The sequence below is a fragment of the Amaranthus tricolor genome, chromosome 17, assembly GCF_026212465.1.
Source record: "Amaranthus tricolor cultivar Red isolate AtriRed21 chromosome 17, ASM2621246v1, whole genome shotgun sequence".
Classification (NCBI taxonomy): domain Eukaryota; kingdom Viridiplantae; phylum Streptophyta; class Magnoliopsida; order Caryophyllales; family Amaranthaceae; genus Amaranthus; species Amaranthus tricolor.
In genome coordinates, this window is record NC_080063.1 from 11,243,113 (window position 1) to 11,265,643 (window position 22,531).

At 32.1% G+C, this 22,531-nt stretch overlaps 2 protein-coding genes across 2 annotated transcripts; both read right to left on the reverse strand.

Moving 5' to 3' along the window:
• Positions 1–11,022: 11,022 nt before the first annotated feature.
• Positions 11,023–15,339, reverse strand: LOC130804810 (bifunctional UDP-glucose 4-epimerase and UDP-xylose 4-epimerase 1-like). Its single transcript, XM_057669418.1, has 9 exons — positions 14,928–15,339; positions 14,783–14,832; positions 14,153–14,288; positions 13,321–13,422; positions 12,738–12,965; positions 12,554–12,635; positions 12,082–12,164; positions 11,883–11,974; positions 11,023–11,572 (listed from the first exon to the last, which is right to left on the reverse strand). The coding sequence occupies exons 1-9, from the start codon at positions 15,120–15,122 to the stop codon at positions 11,488–11,490; spliced, it is 1,053 nt and encodes a 350-aa protein (XP_057525401.1). The 5' UTR covers positions 15,123–15,339; the 3' UTR covers positions 11,023–11,487.
• A 2,274-nt stretch (positions 15,340–17,613) lies between these two features.
• On the reverse strand, positions 17,614–20,488 carry LOC130803747 (galactoside 2-alpha-L-fucosyltransferase-like). Its single transcript, XM_057667947.1, has 2 exons — positions 20,397–20,488; positions 17,614–19,108 (listed from the first exon to the last, which is right to left on the reverse strand). The coding sequence occupies exons 1-2, from the start codon at positions 20,486–20,488 to the stop codon at positions 17,614–17,616; spliced, it is 1,587 nt and encodes a 528-aa protein (XP_057523930.1).
• Positions 20,489–22,531: the final 2,043 nt, after the last annotated feature.

Genomic DNA, 22,531 nt, shown 5'->3' on the forward strand with positions numbered 1-22,531 from the left:
TGTGCACGCGACTAATTATTAAAATATATTAAATCACGTAAAGTGTAACATGAGGGAAATGAATCTCTTATATTTGCTGTGATCCAAGTATAAGGGTGATGAACAGGTTGTCCTGTTTGGTTAATATAGCTGCCGACAGGTATTATTATTTCTGATACTTGATACGATGTTTGGTCTTCCTTCTATTTGTTGTGATCTAAGTAGAAGAGGTGTGCACACTAGGGTTCCCTGAGATTACTCTGCTGGCCTTGAATTATTTGGGGTGAGGACCTCTTGATGATGTAGGTATAGGGGTAAAGCCTCGGCCTACTGGCGTTCTCGTTCCCTCAAATTAAAAATTGATTATGTGTTTGTCATTATTAAATATCAAATTAATAAATTGGTATATGTGATATTATATTTATTGTTTTCTCAAATTGTTTTTCTTTTCAACTCAGCTATATATTATTTTCTAAAATTATTTTCAATTTGATTATGTTTTATTTTCTTAAATCATTTTCAAACTTAATCTTTTTACGGAATGAAGTTGGAATTACTCACTTTCCTGATTTTTCTTTCATAAAGGATGTTTTCAAAAGTTCGACCTATTCTCAGGGTGTTACATATTTAACGTAGGGAATTACTCCTAGTATTTAGGCCTTTAATGTTAAATTACCTTTTTGCCCTTTACCCATTTTAACTTGGTCAATGGGAAGTACTTATTCACCAGAATTTTTTAGGTACAGCTGTTGTATCATCTCATTTTTTATATATGGTACAACCTGCTAATTAAATTAAGTCAAATAAGCATACATTAAGCCATGTCATTAAGAAAAGATTAAGAGTCATTGCTCTAAAGAAGCCTCCTTATATAATATTAAAATAAAAGTGAGAAATGATCCCGCGTCTTTCACCCAGTTGAAGTCAGAAAGTTTATTCTTCTCTCCAGTACTTCAAGTGAAGAGCCATTTATGAAGAACTAGGTATGAATCTCCTCTAATTATCTATGTTATTATGTATTTTGATTCTTTCATGAACATTTAAGTAGTTCTACATTTGTATCTTTATCATTCTACATTCGGCTCGATAATGTCGTGATACGTTTCTACCATTTTTTGCTTCTTGTGTTGTTGGTAGTTCTGCCAATTCTATATACGGTTCGATAATGTCAATAATTATCTTGTGTTGTTGTAGTTCTTTTGGATATAATTTATGATCGTATCCTGAGAGAAGATTAAAAAGATATTTTTTTTACAGATTGATGTCTGAAATAAGCGATACTCATGAAATGGAAGTACCTACCATTCTTGATCGAGATGTAGCTAATGATCTCAAACTTGGCATTTTATTTAGCACCAAAAAAGAAGCTTATGATTACAACAATGCATATGCAATTGACAAGGGATTTAGCGTGCGTAAGGATGTTTACGTCGAAATAAGGATGGAAAAATCATTGGACGCACATACTTATGTTCAAAAGCAGGTCGATCATATGCCAAATCTGAAAATAGTTTAATTATTCACACGGATGTAAAGCCTTTGCACGAATTAAGAACCTAAATGGTTCGTGGGAACTCTCATATTTTTTTTGATGAACATAATCATGATTTAGCGTCCAATGAAGAGAAGTATTTGCTAAGATCCAATCGAAAAATAGATGCAACAAACAATTTGGATATTTCATCTATGATTGATGCTGGGATCGAAGCTACACAAATCTTTTCTTACTTGACAATGGGTGGTGAAAAGAATGTTCAATTTACATTAGAAGATCTAAATAATCATATCCACTCCAAAAGGATAACTCAGCTAGAAGCAGGAGATGCATAAAGTCTTGTAAATCATTTTAGGATGGAGCATGAGAAGGGCCCTATGTTTTCTTACACAGTGCAATTAGATAATAAAGGTCACATGACAAACTTTTTTTGGCGAGATGGTAATTCATTGATAGATTATGAGTCTTTTGGGGATGTGATTATTTTTGACACTACATATGTACGAACAAATGGGATTTATCATGTGCTCCTTTTACTGGCATCAATCATCATAAGAAAAATGTGATTTTTGCTTGTGCTTTTATGTTGGATGAGACTACTGAGAGCTTTGTTTGACTCTTTAAAATCTTTTTAAAAGAGATGGGCGATTGACATCCAATTACATTTTTTTACAGATCAAGCCCTTGCCATATCCAATAATGCCATTCAACAAGTATTCCCAAATACCAAACATCGCTTGTGTATGAGGCATTTATCTGAAAATGTTGGGAAACATCTTAGCCATGAATATTCTATTGAAGGGTTCATGAAAAATTTTACAACATGTGTTTATGGTTATCGTTCGCTGATTGAGTTTGAGGAAAATTGGGTAAAAATGATACAATCTTACAATCTTGCTGAGCATAAATGGTTATCTAGTTTGTATGATATTCGTCACAAATGGTACCCCGCATTTAGTCTTGACTCATTTTCAGTCGGAGTAAGATTCACTCAAAGGAGTGAAAGTACCAATAGTGTCTTTCGTAGACTTTCATGTAAGACTATGCCTTTGAAACGTCTTGACTCACATAGGATGCTATGCATATCTATGGATTACAATTACTTTTCACAATGGATATATAAACATAAACAATTTAAAAAGTACACCAATTTTGTGGGATATTTGGTTTACAAAAGCACTAAGCAATTGGAATTTAATACAAATTAAAGATGAGAATATTTTTGTTCACAAATATCTATTATATAGTATTAAAATCTGGAATTATGAAAACAACTTACACTGGAGAATCAATTACAAAGACATCAATGACATTCTCTGCTAATGTTGTCAATGACCAAAAACACACAATTCATAGAACACTTCAATTTTACACACTTCACAAACAAATTGGGAATAAACTACAATTTTTATCATTAATCCAAACAAAACCTACGATTTTAATCAGTAATCCAAACAAAACCTACGATTTTAATCACTAGTTGAACAAAATTTTCTGAAAAATTGATACAAAAAGCTATAAATTGATATTGAAATAGAGAAAAGAGAAAAAAATAGAAGTAAGAACTTACATCTTCTTCATTACTCAGATGCTAAATGTAGTAATATTAAAATTTGACTTAAAATTTTTAATATTGATTGCAGTTATCAAAGCATGTAAATTTGTTTGGGTATTTTTTGTTTGGTTAGGTTAGGGATAATGAATTTTGAGGGTTTTAGGAGAGAAGTAGAGTATTAAAAAGAGAGATAAACCTTTAAATTTGACAAATTTTTAGAATTATCTAATCCACAATATGTTATATGTGGCAAAAAATTAATGGAATGATGTACCACATTATACATGTGACACCAAAAATTCTCAAATCACTTATTTTAAATTTTCTTTATAAAGTGATTTTGTTGCAAGCTATTTAAGATGGGTGTTTCATACTCTTTATAGTTAACAATAGTAAAAAAAAAAATCCTACTTGACGCACTTTAAAAGGTCATTTGATTTGTTTATTTTAGGTCAACGCAACTCAATATGAAAATGTTAAAAAATTAAGCAAATTACAAACACAAATTTTTATGAGACAATAGTTTCATCGAGAGATACATCTTATCTTTAGTTAAATTTATGAAATCTTTTTATATAGTAACGGATAAAAGACAATAAAACAGAAATAAAATAGTTTGACTTATTAGAGGATCATTTATGAATCAGTTAGTAAACAATTGACCCAATAAGTTTCTTTATCCTCATTAATTAAATTGTTACAAAAGTGAATCAATTTGGATTTGCTCATTAGTAAAGAGTAGTGTAATTTGTTTTATATACAAAATGTTCAATAATTATTAATATCACCTTCTATATATGCTGATAAAAAAAATTTTAGCCAATTACTCGAGGCTTGATTTATTTTTTACCTTATCATCATTATCTTAGTCAAATAGTCTCTCTATATAAATATAAATAGATATGAATAATCATGTATTAGCCATGAAATCATTTTCTCATAGGCCAATTAACCACCAAAAGGTAATTTACATCTTATTCTTTATTTATAATCCATTTGTTATACTCCCTTCAGTTTCTTTTTGTTTGTTCACTTTGCTTTCTTACGTATTTTAACGAAAATTTTGAGCCCCGATATCTCATAGTACGCATAATAAAAAATTGTAAAAATTATATGTTAAAATTCTTTGCATCAAGACGAATCTAACAAGATCCCACATAAATATATTTTGTCTTAAATATATACTTTAAAAATCAAATTTTAATCTCTCTCTCATAAAATGGAAAAATTTAAAGTGCACAAACAAAAAGGAATGGAAAGTAATTAAAATAAACTCTTTTATTATATCACAAATCACAAAATTTTGCCTTCTATATTAATTTTCTCAGACTATGATACATAGATGATTTTGTTCTATAACAAATAAACTTGATTGTTGAATTATATTGGATGCTATTTTTATTTTTAATATATATAGTTAAAAATTATTAAAAGTTGTTATTTATATAATGATACAAATCAAACAATATCGCCATACAATTATCTTTTATGTTATACATCTCAGATAATATGTCCTTTTATTAATTTTTGTAACAGTAGTAACTATTAAAAATTGTATGTAATATAAGTATGTTTGGTCAAATACAATTTGACTATATGAATGACTAACTTTGATAATGATGATTTTGGTGGAACCACAACAGAAAGCAATGGATTGGAAGAAATTGGTTTATATTATGGTGTGATTATTAATCTTAATTGCTAATCAAGTGAGAGGTGCAAGATTGTCTAGGAAAGAAAATCTTGAATTGGAGAAGGAACTTAAGCTCCTCAATAAGCCAAGCATTTAAGACTATTTATTGAGGATATGTGCACTTCGCGGTATATATCAGATATTTGGTGAAGGTTTCATAATCACAATTTCAGCAGTTTCATTATCTTTGGTGACGGTTTGGTGACGGTTTTTACTAATTCTACGGTTACCATCTTGTATTATATAGGTATTGGTTGGAGTTAATGAAAGGACAACACAGATTATTCCCGTATTATAGTTTTCTCATGGTATCGGAGCCACGTTAAACACTAATTTTTTTTCTCAAGGATTTTTTCAGTAAAATGGTGGACGGTGAAACACCACCACCGCCGCCACCTAAGTTTGATTCCACCTCTTGGATCATTGACACCGGCGCTACACATCATGTTACAGGAGATATTTCTTGGTTGTTCGACACTGAGAGTTTTAATTGTCCTGTTGGATTGCCCAATGGTGACATTGTTAATGCTTCTTTAATTGGCTCTGTTCGCTTGTCGGATAAACTCACTCTCACAGGCGTTTTATTTGTTCCTAATTTGCGTTGCAATTTGCTTTCTGTTTCACAGCTTAATGACAATCTTAATTGTACTGTTCAATTTACTCAACACATTTGTGTCATACAGGACCCAACGAAGGAGCTGATTGGGACGGGAACTAGGAGAGACGGATTATACTATTTTAGCAATACGGAATTGATTCCTCAAGTGGGTGCGATTGAAGCTTCGTCCCTGGATTTATGGCATCGTCGCTTGGGTCATCCTTCCGAGAAAGTAGTAAAGTTGCTTCCTCAACTTCGTAATAATAGAGATGTTTTAGATAAGGGGTGTGAAGTATGTATGCGTGCTAAACACTCTAGAGTTCGTTTTCCTTTGAGTACTAATAGAGCTTCTAGAATTTTTGAAAAAGTGCATTGTGATTTGTGGGGGCCGTATAGACATGTTTCTTCTTGTAAGGCTCGTTATTTTCTGACAATTGTTGATGATTATTCTAGAGTAGTTTGGATTTATTTACTTCTTGATAAAATGGAGGTCTTTAAAATGTTTATGAAGTTTGTTGCAATGGTTGATCGTCAATTTAATCAAAAAATTAAAATCGTGCAAAGTGATAATGGTAATGAATTTAATTGTTTGTTTGAGTTTTTCAATGCGACTGGAATAATTTTTCAACATTCTTGTGTGGGTACGCCTCAACAAAATGGGAGAGTGGAACGTAAACACAAACATATTTTATCTGTTGCCCGAGCTTTGAGATTTCAGGCCAAATTACCTATTTACTTTTGGGGGGAGTGTGTCCTTGCCGCTGCTCATTTGATTAATCGCACACCAACTCCACTTTTACACAACAAAACACCATTTGAAATCCTCTTTAACAAACCCCCCTCCTTTGATGCCATACGTACTTTTGGGTGTTTGTGTTTTGCGCATAATCAGCAAACTCATGGCGATAAATTTGCTAGCCGTAGTAGAAAGTGTGTGTTTGTGGGTTATCCTTACGGTATGAAAGGTTGGAGAGTGTATGATCTTGATTCAAAGGTGTTTTTTGTTTCCCGAGATGTGAAGTTTGTTGAGGATGTGTTCCCTTTTGGATCCCCGGAAGATGTCCATATTGCTCCTAATACTTTTGATGGACCTATTCCTGTTCATGATGATTTTTTGGAGTTTGAGACTTTAGAAACTTTAGATGCGGACAGTCTGCAGCCAGCTATTTCTCCTTTGCAGCAGCCACATTCGCAGCAGCCAGCTCCATACGCTACAGATTCCCCGAGCGTAGGTAATGGACTACTGCAGGAGCGCGCGTCTTCCTCTCCTTCAGCTGCTGATCAGCAGCCACAGCAGCCACAGCAGCCAGACAACAATGCTTCATTGTCCCCTGAGCCTACCACTGACTTCTCTTCTCCGGAGCCTTTGGGTCGTGGTTTTCGGGATAAGTATCCCTCGGTTTTGCTCCGTGATTTTGTTGATCCTTCTGGGAAACTATTTGTTACTCATTCCGTCATTGCTCATAATCCGTCTCTTTCAAACTCTCGGTCTAATCATGCTTCTTCAGGTAATCCTTATCCTCTAGCACATTACATACATTGTCATAAGTATTCTGTGAATTATAGGAAGTTTATTGCAGCCCTTGTGATTGACAAGGAACCAAAATCTTTTAAAGAGGCTATGAAATCCTTGGATTGGCAAAAATCTATGCAGAATGAAATACAGGCTTTGGAGGACAATGGAACTTGGACTTTGGAACATCTACCCGCGGGTAAGCGTGCGCTTGGTAGCCAGTGGGTCTACAAAACCAAGTTCAAGTCTAATGGCGAAGTTGAACGTTTGAAGTCTCGTTTGGTTGTTTTGGGCAATCATCAGCAGGTCGGAATTGACTATCATGAGACTTTAGCTCCCGTTGCTAAGATGACTACAGTTCGCGCTTTCCTTGCTATTGGGGCTTCTAAGAATTGGGAACTTCATCAAATGGATGTTCACAATGCTTTTCTTTATGGTGATCTTGACGAGGAGATTTACATGAAACTCCCTCCTGGTTTTGAGAGTTCTGATCCGTCCTTGGTGTGTCGTCTTCGCAAGTCTTTGTATGGTTTGAAACAAGCCCCTCGTTGTTGGTTTGCTAAGTTGGTCTTTGCTTTGAAAGGGTATGGTTTCTTACAATCTTACTCTGATTACTTTCTTTTCACTTATACTAAAGGCACAGTTCAAATAAATGTCTTAGTATATGTTGATGATCTCATAATTTCTGGTAATAATTCCGCTGCCACTGGTGTTTTCAAAGCATATCTTAGTGACTGTTTTAAAATGAAAGATCTGGGTTGTTTGAAATATTTTCTGGGTATTGAAGTTGCTAGAAGTTCACTGGGTTTGTTTCTTTGTCAACGTAAGTATACGTTGGATATTATTTCTGAGGCCGGTTTACTTGGGGCGAAACCTTGTGGCTTTCCTATGGAACAAAACCACAGACTTGGTCTAGCTACAGGAGATCGCCTTTCGGATCCTGCGCCTTACAGACGGCTTGTGGGTCGTCTGATTTATCTTACAGTAACTCGCCCAGATTTACCATACTCGGTGCATATTTTGTCTCAGTTTATGCAGGAGCCTCGCATTGATCATTGGGAGGCTGCCATGCGTGTAGTTCGGTATTTGAAAGGTACTCCTGGACAAGGTATTTTGTTGTGTGCAGACAGTGAGCTTTCTTTACAGGGGTGGTGTGACTCTGACTGGGCGGCTTGCCCTCTCACTCGTCGGTCTTTGACAGGTTGGTTTGTGTTTCTTGGGCATTCTCCAATTTCTTGGAAGACCAAGAAACAGCATACGGTTTCTAGATCATCTGTTGAAGCAGAGTACAGGGCTATGGCCGCCATTACTTGTGAGTTGAAATGGTTGAAAGGTTTGTTGTTGAGCTTGGGAGTTCATCATCCCAAAGCTATTCCCCTTTTTTGTGACAGTGAGTCTGCTTTGCATATTGCCAAAAACTCGATTTTCCATGAGCGTACGAAGCACATTGAGGTTGATTGTCATTTTGTGCGGGATGCTATTTTCGAGGGTTTGATTACAACATCTCATGTTTCTACTTCTTCTCAATTAGCGGACATTTTCACTAAGGCTCTCGGAAAGTTTCAATTTGAGTTACTTATGTCCAAGTTGGGCATTTTTGAACCCCATGCTCCAACTTGAGGGGGGGTATTGAGGATATGTGCACTTCGCGTGGTATACATCAGATATTTGGTGACGGTTTCATTATCACACTTTCAGCAGTTTCATTATCTTTGGTGACGGTTTGATGACGGTTTTTACTAATTTTACGGTTACCATCTTGTATTATATAGATATTGGTTGGAGTTAATGAAAGGACAACACAAATTATTCCCGTATTATAGTTTTCTCACTATTAAGGTCAAATTTTTTTAAACTTTTTTTTTATAAAATTCATTTCAGAAATCATTTCGCTAATATTTGTTGAAACACTAATTCTTGATTGAGATTATCTCACCGTGAGACGATTTCAATTGGGTATGCCCAAACTGTTTAAAAATAAATAACCACTTCATGTACATGTTGATATTCTTTTTTTTTTTTTTTTTATTTTTTGTGTTTTTTACTAATAGGCTGCTTGTATAAGTTCATCTTATGGTGAGACGGTCTTATACAAGACTTACTGAAATTAAATAAAAGCAATCACACTTTCTTGAAAAAAAGTTTGTTTTTTTATTAACCTTTAATTGCAAGCTTTTTTCATAACTTTATATGAATAAGAACTATATATAATTTAACAATTAAATTAAACTAAATAATTATAAACTAAATAATTATGTCAAAATAAGTAAATACATTTATCTAATAGAGTATATATATGAAACTGTAAAATTGTGAAAGTAACATAAGTTGATCTTAATACACCCGAACATGTATTAATTCGAGGTAGTTGAAAGTATACCCTTTTATTTGTGTCATTTGATGTTATGATTGATGAATTGTGGACAAAATATGAAGATATATATGATTGCGTGGATTTTTACATACAAGTTCGTAACATAATATTTATGTCAATAGAAGTTTTTGTATTATATTTTATATAAATGAAATGTGAATTAATAAATTGAATAATTTTGTTTGGATTTAGATGAGACCAAGTGGAAGTCCCAAATGGAGGACAAACGCTAATACCTTCTCAAAGCAAAAAGCTTGAAATTGAAGGATGGAGGTTGTCCAAATGGGACAGTTACAATTAGAAGAGTAACCAAAGATTATCTTATCCAAGTGAAACACATGTCCAAACATTTTTCTTCAAGCCCAAAATCTAATGGTTTACCGCAGTTTTAAATTTTAGAAATTCTGTACGATGATTCTAAGTTTTTGACTTTTCTAAATAGTAGACAAATATTTTTTTAATTCGTGTGGTAATTTAAATTTTTAACTTTTCCACTTGACAGGCAAAATGTTAAAATTTTTGTTAAATTTACGTTATTATTAACTATCATAACGACTTTTTTTTCTTTAAGAGAGTGTTTGTCAATTGACTGTTGGTTGTTGGCTTTTTTAGTTAGCTTGTTTGACCAACTGAAAATGTTAGCTGTTTTTGTTGAATTTTAAGTTAGTTGAAAAAACTAGCTGTTTGTGGAGATGTTTTGTAAATTTAAATATTGGATGATGATTGTTTATTAGAAAAAAAAGGGCCAATAAACCAAAAGTCAACCAAAAAAGTTAGCTGGAACAATTTTTTCATTTTGCCTTAAAAGTCAGTTTTTCAGCTGCTTTAAAAGTCGTTTACCAAACACTTTTTGGCTGTTTAATCAACCAACAAGCTAAAAGCCAACCAAAAAACTAAACAAAAAGCTAAGAATTAAACACCCCTAAAACAGACATTACATCACACTTTTGCCATATTTTTCTAAAATTTCTTAGAAATGATTGAAAAATAACTTAACCTATTTTCATGGGTTTGTAAGCGTTAGACAAGATATTTCGATTGATGTAATTGTTGAACCCGTATCAAAAATTGCTGGACCCACATATGAATACAATATTTTTGTTTATCAGGTAAATATATCAATATCTCATTATTATTTTGGAAAAATTATTGCATAATACAAATTTTCATTAATTTTCTTATAATAATACCAATTTTGATTAATTATGAATAATACCCACTTAAGAAAATATTTGCCTAGAATAATATCAACTTTAGTTTATAATAAGCTATTTTGACAAAAAAAAAAAACAAAGATAAATAAATGGTTAAACAAAAACTGATATTATTCTAGTTAGATTCTTTAGTTAATTGATAATTTGATAGTGGAGTATATCAGATATATTAATTATATCGCATTTCCTATATATATATATATATATATATATATATATATATATATATATATATATATGTTAAGCTTAAGTGAGAACCAAGTTTTTATCAAAATCGTGGGAACCAATCTACATGATCAAAACTATTACTTTTTTACAGAAAATGTGTTACTTTTGGACAAAAAAATGTTACTTTTATTTTTTTTTAAAAAAAAAGTGTTACTGTTAAAAAAAATTTCAAAAATCAAAGTAACACGTTTTTTTCGAAAAGTAACACTTTTTTGTGAGTTTTATTCAGAATTTTTTTTGAAAATAACACTTTTTTGTCGAAAAGTATCTATCTTTTTTTTTTAACAAAAAAATTAATAGTTTTTTGCCTAAGATTTTGGCCACAACAAATATTTAGTGGATTAGCAACATCGGCAAATTATATAGCCTTCGGTGGAGAAGCATACAGTCCAGACAAGAATCTTCCATTGATGGGAAATGGTCGTTATCCATATTGTACTAATGAAGATATTACTTTATCATCATTCTGCCATCATTTTGTTGTTGTAGATGCCAACTCAAATACAGTTGATCCTAAACACACCCAAGTTTATTCCAGCCCTTCTAATCGATATAACGCCTTCGATAGGGGATGGACGCCCTTGGGGTCGTTTGCTCTGTTTTGGTGGTCCCAATTGAAATCGACTCGGTGTAATGGTCGGGTAACTAATCAATAGTCGATGGTGTATGTGCTAGATTTCAATCGTAACGATATTATGCAAGTGTTTTTTGTAAGGCAATGAAAATAACATTATCTGTTTCTCATTGATGAATCTGCACCACATTTACTTACAGTACAGATGCGTGATGTTTAATGCCACTCTTGAACAATATGATACCCGATTCGATCTTTGATTAACTACGGTTTGCCCTGATAGCCCCATGGATTATTGCTTGCCCATTTCCACTGGTCCCTGCACATATCATTTATGTTGTATTTCGCCCTGCATCACATTCAACGAAACCGACTCAATTTTACAGATGATAGAGCCTAGAATTTTGTACTCGAATCTCTCTGTTAGTCGTGTGGTAGAAGGTACAGAATTGAAGTCTTAACAAGTAAAAGATCACTTGTATTAACTAGAGGTGTTCATTGGGATGATCGGGTCGGTTTAAAAATCGGGTTTTAAGCCCACATTTTAAAGTTGGGTCAAGTCCAATCAGTTACAAGGTCGAATACTTTTGGGTCGTCGGATCTGTTTTGAACACCTATAGTATTAACCAAGTTAGCAACAAGAATTTTGAACAACTTACTTCCAACCAAGTTCTTTAGCAGCCTTTTCGGTTGAGGCGTAAACTTCAGTTGCATCTCCTGGTCTTCTAGGACACATTTTAAGTGGGATTTTCTGAAAAAAAAAAAAAAGAAACTCAGAAAAATAACAGTACAAGTCTAGCAGATACGAGACTAATATTTGCAAATTACAAGGGATCAAATCAAAAACGAAAGAATCACCTTTCCTGATGCCTTCTCGAAAGCTGCAACCATTTCAAGCACCGAAGCACCATAGCCTGTCCCCAAGTTAATAGCATCGCAACCTAAAGGCGATAAAAATGATCAGAATGATTTACGAGATTGTTGGAAAAATAACCCATGTGATCCCATATCGAAATATTAGAGAGGTTGACTAACGTATAAGATTGATGGCTACTCCTCCTAATACTAAATGGTTTTAGGATAGAACTCATCAGGTTTGTGCGCAATCAACTCTCCTTTTATGCGGGTCTTGTGGTGTACAAGCCCAATAACAAATTTATCAGAGAGTACTATAATATGAAAGACATTTGTAGGGGAAGTAGCCATTACACAAAAGATCGAATAGAATAGAATACGAAATAGTGAATTTACACAATAAAAACAGAGGATGAAAGTTGAAAGAATCAAACAAACGAGGCCTTATGTATTTAAAAGAGTAAATTAAAGTCACCTATATTATCTGCAATAAACAGCTTCTTTAGAGCAGCTACATGACCATCAGCTAAGTCCATCACATGGATGTAATCTCTAATCTGTAAACAGCGAACATCGATTACGACAAAAATTTTCTATTGGGACAGCTAAATCACACAGCACAGCTTAATATTACGGTAGCATCTTAAAACATTACATACCGCAGTACCATCTCGTGTAGGATAGTCAGTGCCGTAGACATTAAGCTCAGGTAGTCTCCCAACAGCAACTTGTTGGATGTAAGGCATAAGGTTGTTTGGGATACCCTTAGGATCCTCACCGAGTTTCCCACTCTCATGTGCCCCAACAGGGTTGAAGTACCTCAGCAAAATTATGCTCCATTCTTTGTCTGCACTAGATATATCTCGAGCAATTTCTTCAAGGAAAAGCTGGTAGTTACGCAACAATAAGGGTAAATGAGAAATATTTTTGTTAAATGTGTCCCTTATTTTGATGGGCCAAAGATCTATGATTCTTTCGCTTTAGATCGTAGTGAACTATATTAAAATGACTCATTAGATCATGTGATTCTTATTTATATGAAGTCGTAGATGATGTTTGCTACCTAGTGTCAGTTGTAAACAACCTTGATGTTATCATTGACAAGGAAAACAAGAATAAGATTGCGTACATCCAACCCTTGAACCCCACTTCAATGGGAGTCACTTAATGGCATTGGATTTGGGGTAATGAAATATTAGTTTTCTGAAAATAAGAATCAATGATACATATTCTCATTAATACCTTTGTGCGGCCATATGGATTCATAGCCTTCAATTCAAAATCTTCTACACATGGGATTTTTTTGGGCTGTCCGTAAACTGTTGCTGATGATGAAAAGACCAACTATACACATCCAATAATAGAAATATCATTAATTACATATATGAAGTGTACTATTATAAGAACTACATATTAACAAGAAGTTTGATCTGCTCATTGTTTTCTAAAATCCGAAAATCGCTCATAATCCTCTTAGAAAATGTATATATTTTAATCTTGTCAGCTAAAAGCCGATAAAAAATCTAACAAATGCTCACAATATGCTTCCAATCTCAATAAAATACATGATGTGTTAGAAAAATATTTATTCTTCTTTTTAGTTGGTTAGCCGTTCATAATATTGTTAAATTACTTTTAATCCTGAGAATCTTACTTGAAAAAAAATAGTTTTTGAATCAAAACCAAAAAGTTAGTATTGGCTTTAAACTTTATATTCACTTTTTCACCGGTAAACAACTAATAACTCAATTTAACCAAACATCTACCTAACAATCGGCATAACAATTGACAGTTAACAAATCAGTCAATATTTCCTGTTGTTCAAACCAGCCAACAAGCCCAACCATCAACCATTTGTTAATCATACCAACTCTCAACAATTATTCTACTGTCATTATGCGTTTCCCAAATTGTAGGTTTGAAACTTTGAATATAAATCTATAGTTAGCATGAGCAATCACAATTAAAGTATAATAAAAAACTCTTTATGCATTAACAAAAATCATAATACGACGACAACAATGTTAAAGTCTTAATCGCAACAATTATACGAAAAATAGAACAAAAAGCTCACCTTCTTACAATTATATTTAGCCATAGTTTGGTAGAGATTGAGTGATCCAATCAAATTATTATCAAAATAACGAAATGGATGAGCAACACTCTCACCCACCGCTTTCAATCCAGCAAAGTGAATTACAGCATCAAATCTGTCATATGCACCAACAACCATGAAATGATTGCATACGCAAAATTTTCCTTATTTTTCATATTTTCACCATTTTATTATAATGATTATATTTCACTTTATACGCAATTCAATATATTAATTTAATCATTTATATAGTGAGTTATCAATAACAAACAATTATAAAATGTTAAATTCAAACAAAACTTCATTTCACTATAATTTTTATAAACGTTGACATTAGTCACAATATATTATCAAAACAAAGGATACCAGTAAGAAAACCCAAAAGAACTATTTGACCTATCCTATACCAGTATTCTAAATTCCCAAATTACATAGAATTATGGAAGTAGCACATAAACAAAACCCACAAAACATAAAAAGTGAAAAACAAAAAGTTTTAAAGAACATTGCTAATATAAGAAGTATAGAACAAGTAAAACCCAGAAACAATTAATCAAAAGCAAGAGTATCACACTACTACTACTGAAGAAGGAAGGTTAAAAAGCTTACGTATTCTCAGAGAACAGCTTCTCGACATCATCCTTATTTCTAAGATCACCCTGTAGAAAAAACCCAAAAAATTCTTAATATAGAAGCATAATTTGCCAATAATAGAAAACCTCCAAAAGCTAAACATGATTAAACAACTAATTACCAGATGAAATTCAAGAAATTTAGACAAATCAGGACCCACAAGCTCTCTAACCCGATGAACAGCTTCTTCAACAGAATTATGAAGATTATCAATAATAAAAACCTTAAATCCTTGTTGTAATAATACAACAACACAGTGAGTACCAACAAAACCAGCACCTCCAGTTACTAGAATCTTCTTTGTTTCAGAACCCATTTTGTTTTTGATTTCACCTTGGATTTTGTTTCAGAGCTTTTTTTTTTTATATAAAAAAAGCAGAGTAAAGTGGAGAATTGATGAGAAGTAGGAGGGAGAAAGTGAGGGGAATGAAACGAAAGAGAATGTTAGCAATTCAAGGAAAAAATGACGTTTAATGAGTAAGACTAGATAAGAACAGCAGGATGAAGGCGCCGCAGTATACGATATATACACGCTCACTCTCACTTTCGGTGTATTTTTCATGTTGGTTTATTTTTTAAAAGGTTACTCCATCTAACCCACTAATTCTTCCTTCTAATTATTTTTCACAATTTTTATTTTTAACATGACTCACTATTTTTTAATCTTATTTATGCATATCAATTTTTTTAAATCAATCTATTCATTTTTTTATCTCATTCTATGTAATACTAATATTTACTTTTTTCTTACAAATCTCATCAATTTTTTTTATGTAATTTTATCATAACAGAGAAATATATTTTTATTTTGTAATGACTAATGATATATTCCTTAGATCCCTTGAGAATTGGGTTGGGTGAATAGGTTGATTTTTTTTCTTTCATTAATTAAATGAAGAAATAAGAGAGTAAAATAAAACGTAGAAGTATCAAATTGATGGGATAATATAATAACAATAATGTAAATTCAGTAAATATACTTAAGACAATGCACATCATATTGGGAGCAACGATGAAAATACAAAGGAGTTGAGTGCATTCAACTGGATTGATTGACAAAATTTAAAGTAAATAAGTAAAATTATATAAAAAATCTCAAAATAAGCATTGGGAAAACTTATTTCCCTTGAGCACTTTTAGCCCAATGTTAAAGTATAAAGTTTGTTCGTTGTTAGTAACAGCGGACAATTACTAAACTGGGTCAAAAAAGCCAGCCAAGTAATCGTCCGCTCTTACTATCAGGGGGTGATTAAGTTGACTTTTTTGAATTTCGTTGACTTTTGAATGTGTAATGGCCCGCTGTTATTAACAGCGAGCAAAATAACAGCGGACGATTGTTTTTTCATATACCTCAACCGATTTTTTTATTCATATATGGCCCGATGTTACTAACAGCGGCCACTACTAATAGCGAACAAACTCCGCATCTTTGCATTGGACTAAAAATACTTATTTAGAAAATAAATTTTCTAAATGTTTATCTTGAGATTTTTTGTATAATTTTACTTATTTTGTTTAAATTTTCATTGATGGAGGGGTGTGAAGAGAAAAATAAAGTTGGTGTGAAAGCAGCTTGTCACCAAATAAAAAATTACATTGTCCTTCAAAGGTCATTTATTTGTTACATATGTAAAAGCCATATGTAATAACTACTCCAAGTGAGTAGTGGGAGTGACTGAGGGAGGTCATGGCCCATAGCAAATAGCCAAATTCTACTCATTCCATTTTAGTACGTTGGTTTACGTTTTGATGAAAATTATAAAAATTCTCATAGTTAAAGTGTAATTAATAAATTGAATATTAAAATGCAATTTTAACTAACAATTCTGCTACTTTATGTTGTTAGTGAGTTGAATTCCGCTATTTGATGTGGTGAGTTAGATTCCACTATTTATCAATATCTATTAGTAATAAGCTATTTACTTAATAGATAAATGAACAATATATAGTATAATTACTAAACAAATTCTTATATAAAATGGTCTCATAGAAGACGCACCTCAGTTAAATTTCTCCACAAACACAAATTAGCAAGATAATATTCCCATTTATGATTGATCACCCTATATTCATATATATCCCCAATGGCCCAATTGCTTAAGCTTGCTGAAGCTATAAGTTATACCATTGATAAGATGACATGTTTTTACCCATTATGTTCAGTCCCCTGTCCCCACACCTTAATTGGCCTTTGGCTGTTAAACACAATCACACACATAAGTTGGGTAAAACGTAGTATTCTAAGACTTTCTTCAAATAATTCTATTTCAATATGCCCCTACCTTGTAAATGAATCTAAGTAGAAATTAAGTTTCACAAATGGAAATAAAATAGGAATTACAAAATATGTAACATTAAATAAAATTGGACTTTCTTTGCTTTTTTCTCTTACTCACCCATGTTACCCATGTGGTCCCTTTTATTTTCTTAAATTAGTGTCAAATAAGATTAAACATTATATTAAGATAAATATGCATTGAAAATAATAGTTTTAATGGAAGTCACAATACTTACGAATTATGATGTGCTAATCCTTTGTTGAGATAAATAAGTCATTGAAGCTTTTCCTTCCATTGCCATATAATTTTGAGATGGTATCTCCTTGACTTATGAAGTGGGTGCACTTCAAATTTTCCCAATAATATATTAACATTCACAATAATTCCAGTCTAATTTAACATTCTTCAATCATACATTGATAAAACAATAATTGATACCTAAAATCAACCTAGAATAGAGTAAAATCTATCTATATGCCATAATCATAAGTCATAACAAAATAATTATATTATGATTCTTCATGAAAATCATGTATCAAATAACTTAATTCCATAGTTAACATCCTCACAAACTTTCACATTAGGATAAAAATTAGTAAAGTTATTAATCTTAGTCTTATCTTTACAATCATATTGTGGAGGAATATGAAAACAAGGCTCCATAGAAAAATCACGTCTACAAGCCGGATCCAAGTGCCCTGATCTGTACCCTAATCTGACCATAACCCATGGCTTTAATGCCCCTAAACTTTGGGCAACATACCCAAAAGTGGATTGAGGGCTAGTTAATATAACATCACATAAACTTAGCAAGTAAATTTCAGCCAATGCTTTCATATTATGCATGTTGTCATGAAATTTTTGCTTAACTTCATGGCTTGGTTGATGAAATCCTATAACATCTTCATTAACCGCTGGCTTAGTCCAGTACATACTCTTCAGTTCCTCAGCAAACTCGGGATATAACGATGTTATTAAAACAGATTTCGATTGTGGGACCGAGCTTTCAAATTCAAAATCATGGGAACTTTTTGTATCATTCTCAAATCTAGGAAGAATGTTATGTTCTTGGGTGCAATTTAGAATTTGTGACATTATATCATCAATTGGGATTTTTTGTAGCCCAAAAACCCTAATTTGAATGCCAATTTTCTTATCTGATTTGGCTAAGTAAGCTTGATAGAATTTTGTAATTAATGCCCAAGCCTCATTAGAAGGGTTGAAGAGGTAATGACCTATATGGTAAAAAGGTGTGTCTTTCTTTAGAAACATTTTGTTTAGTTCTTGCTTAAAAAATGATGACATAAATAATGAGGGAATAAAGTATTGGTCAGAAAGTATGATCAAAATCGGTATATTTTTCAGGAAAGAGAGAGTTTCATTACAATGAAAATGTTGAATGTTTCGATCGCCATTAATCCCATGTAGTAAATCTAAATGGAAAAACGAGGGAAAAAATCCGTCATCCTTTGAATTTCCCATGTTTTCAAAGGATGGTAATTGACTCCAATTGTTCTTATATGGGAAATCTTTGGGTAAAAGCCATGTTGAATTAGGAAATGGTTCACAAAATAGGTTATTCATTTCGGGTTCGAATTCGACTAGAAAAACTCGGTTTTGAAGAAGAGAATACAAGAAAGATGAAGCCATGTTAAGCATTCTATTCCCTAGTCCATTTGCTGGTCTCCAAACAAGGTATTTGCAAGGTAGGGTTTCATTATCATTTATGTGGTTTGATTTTGAGAGTTTGTTTATGATTTTTGTGTAGGATTGTGATTGTGGGCCACATTTTGCATGGAGTTTTTCATAGCTTTGAATTTTGGATATCAAATAAGGAGATGGGTTATTATGGTTCAATTTGTAGTATGAAGAATACTGGTACCTGCTTATGCATGAGCTTTTGTCAAATCCTGAAGCTCTAAGCACTTTAACTTGGTCTTGTTGAACTCTAGAAGACTTGTTGGTAGTAATTGGAGGTTTTGATAAATTACTTTGTCGATCTGGAGATGAATTAGAGATACATCTGTTAGAAGTTAAATAAAATAAGCAAATATAAACGTGAAATAATAAGAAAAGTTAATATAACAAAATTATGATAAATATTTATACGCCAAATCAAACAAACGTAAATATAAATATGCTAAATATATATTACGGGGTTGAACGTTGGATGACATTGCTTAGCACTTAAACATTTATTGGCCAAATAATTGCAATCCAAAACTAATGAAGTTATGAACAAGTCAAAACAATTAAAGGTGGTATCTTAGATAAGGAAAAAATGTTGTTTCTTATGACATATCTAAATTGCTATTAGTCTATAAAGTGTGAAAGTTAGAAGCTAAATGGATAAAAATGATTGAAATTGTACTAATAATATGACTAACTTTGCAAGTAGTATGATGAAATTTGCAAGAAATAGATGACAAACAATAACACAAAATTTAATTCCAATTCAACTACGTATTCGGTTACATTTTCATCCTAGCTAGGCTATTTGTATTTGTGCTTAAAGCTAAAACAATATTGTGAAGAGATTAGATCAATGGAGATAATATGAGAAGGAAGATAAATAAAAGGAGTCGGTTGAAAGACTAATATAAGCATAGAAGATGAAGAGGCCACATTGGAGCAAAACAAGATGAAGAGGTTAAAACATGGCTACTTGTCCAAGAGCAATAAAGTGTTTGTTTGAGCAACTTCTATCCTCATCGTTGAAGTTTGCTCGTTCGAGCATGCTTGGGCAGTCAATAAAATTTGGTTTATGAATCATGAATGTATCGTTTATTCCATTTTTCGAATTTCAAACATTGATTAAAAATGTTTGAACATAAAATGAAGCATCTTTTACTTTATCATTAAAGCGTTGACCAAAAACGTCTTGAACACCACAAATCATGCTCATCAAACAATGCAACTTGCAATGCTTATCACTAAAATAGCCATACACAAATTTCGTAACCATAAAACAAGTTTCAAATAATTTGAAATAAATGACTTTGATCATAGACACACACTTCTCATCGAAAATTTTCATGGATAAAAATTCAAGACAAAAGGATAAATCATATTTTTTAATTCATATATCATATTACAACAGAAATGAATGAGATATCCTTCGTCTATAATACTTTACATTATTAGTTTAAAAAATCACTAAATATAAATATTGGTGAAAAATAAAAAAACAAATCAAACAAATTGCAACAAAAAAAAAAACCAAATTAAAGAAATACATCAAAAAATTAGTAGTGAAGTGTGGTATAAAACCCTTACCTCTTATAACTAAAGGTGTAAAATCCAACTTCAACCTTCCTTCCATTTCCTCACTTGAAAGAAGATGTGTATTTTGCTCCAATAAATTAGGTATCTTTATTCTACCAAAAGACCCAAAGAATGACATATTTGAGTTGTTAATCAACAATAGAAAAATAGGTACACAAATAAACCCAATTACCAACACTAATACTGATTTAACCCTTCCATCTTTCCCTAATCTTTGCATATTTTGACAAATTTGTAATGATTTCATATCTTTTTAGAACAAAAATGTATGATAGAGAATTTTTCTAAAAGAACATGAGAAAAATATGCAAAAATGATATGAATAGCATTAACTTTTGAATCTAGAATTAGAACATGATTAAGTGAACAATTAGCGAGTAAATGTTCAATAAATAATGTTAAGACCTCGTACTTGACGTTTTAGTTACTAGATATTGGTGAAGATTGGCTTAAAAGTCAGAGACCCCTTTTTTTTAATATGAAGATAAGAGATTTGGGTGCGCAATTCTAACAACACGGCACATGAAATTATGCTTAAGATACTGGTTGTTCTTATTACTTGTTTGTATGTAAAATATGAGTTTATATTTTATATGGGCTAAGTCTACTGAAAAAGTCCATTTAAGTTAAATTTAGAGTCTCATTATAAATATATCCTTTTGGGTAGTTAAAGTAGATATTTATTTGCCTCCTTAAGGCAATATATTACACCTTCATATGTGGGTATTAACTTGAGCGTCAAAGGCACCGCTTTTGGTATCATTTTTGGTGTTATTTTGATGAAATTTTATAATTTCAAGCCAACCATCGTACTACCACCACAACCACCCTAATAACACTTTCTTTGATTGTTTCCTATTTTTACAAGAGTAATACTCTTCATTCATTCCGATGTTAAAGTGGGTTTCAGGGATATTTTAGATCAAGCTTAATTTTGTTCTTGAATATATGACACTTTTTTCGTTCTCTTTTGTTGTTCTTGATTACTTATTGCGCAGTTTTCAAAGTAAATTTAAAAGCTCAATATCTCTAAATACACATAATAAAAAAGTATACATTAAGACGAATGTAACGAGATCTCACATTAATATATTTTATCTTTTAAATATATGTCAAAAATATTAATCAAAATATACTCTCCTTAAGATGGAATGCTCCAAACTACTTTAACATATAATCTGTTAAGTGTAGGCCAATTATTGCGTAATGGTTGTTTAGTGTCACCTTGTTCTGTTTTGATGGCCACTTCAACTTTAATAGTTGTATCATTGCCGAGTCGAACTTCACTCTTCATTGATTCGTCGAGGTTTTTGAACAGTGAGTTAGAGCAGGACATATGATTGGAGCATCCGCTGTCAACAAACCATACACCATCATCAACATTGTGGATTTGTGAATGAGCCATGAACAACGTGGACTCTTCATCCAGCTTTTCTGCCACGCCATTTAATTGAGGCGTGTAGAACGAAGTGAGTTAATGTAAATTAAAATACCTTGACCGTTTAGTTTAATTTTTAGATCTATGTGGGTTTAAATTATATATTGATAGTCGAAATAATTTTGGATGATAGCTCTATTTTTGTTTTTACTTTTCGCAACGTGATAAAATAAATGGAGTAATAGAATACAAGATCTTAGGAATGTTTGCGTATTCAGCCAAAACGTTGGTATAATTGAAAATTTGAAATACTTAAAGAAAAAAAAATAATTAAATAAACTAGGTTTTAAACTTATTCCAAAAGTAAACGTAAAATTAACAAATCTGAAATTTGGGTGCGAACAGGTCAAAAAAGACAAAACAGCTGTTCACACTTACTAACTGCGAACAGCATGCTGCACAAAAACAAATAAAATAGTTGTTCCCAGTTACTAAGTGGGAACAACTATTTTTGTCTTTTTTGACCTGTTTGCAGTTACTAACTGCGAACAGCCCCAAACCTCAGGTTTAGATATTTCACGCATACTTTTGGAATAAGTTTAAAACTTAATTTATTTAATTAATTTTTTTTGCTTAAGTATTTCAAATTTTCGGTATAATTGGCCAATTGGGTCACAGTCATAAATAATATAACTGCTTGATCCTACTTAACTTGGGTTGAAAATTTTAAATATAATATTTGAAGTTGGAGTATGAAATTATGTTAAATAATTTTATGAAACT

Coding starts and splice junctions, on each gene's coding strand:
- LOC130803747 (XM_057667947.1), bottom strand. CDS start 20,488: ATGTCATTCTTTGGGTCTTTTGGTAGAATAAAGATACCTAATTTATTG. Junction 19,109..20,396: donor AGTGAGGAAATGGAAGGAAG/GTTGAAGTTGGA, acceptor AACTTCTAACAG/ATGTATCTCTAATTCATCTC.
- LOC130804810 (XM_057669418.1), bottom strand. CDS start 15,122: ATGGGTTCTGAAACAAAGAAGATTCTAGTAACTGGAGGTGCTGGTTTT. Junction 14,833..14,927: donor AATTTCTTGAATTTCATCTG/GTAATTAGTTGT, acceptor TTTTTTCTACAG/GGTGATCTTAGAAATAAGGA. Junction 12,165..12,553: donor GTTTATTGCAGATAATATAG/GTGACTTTAATT, acceptor TATCGCCTTTAG/GTTGCGATGCTATTAACTTG.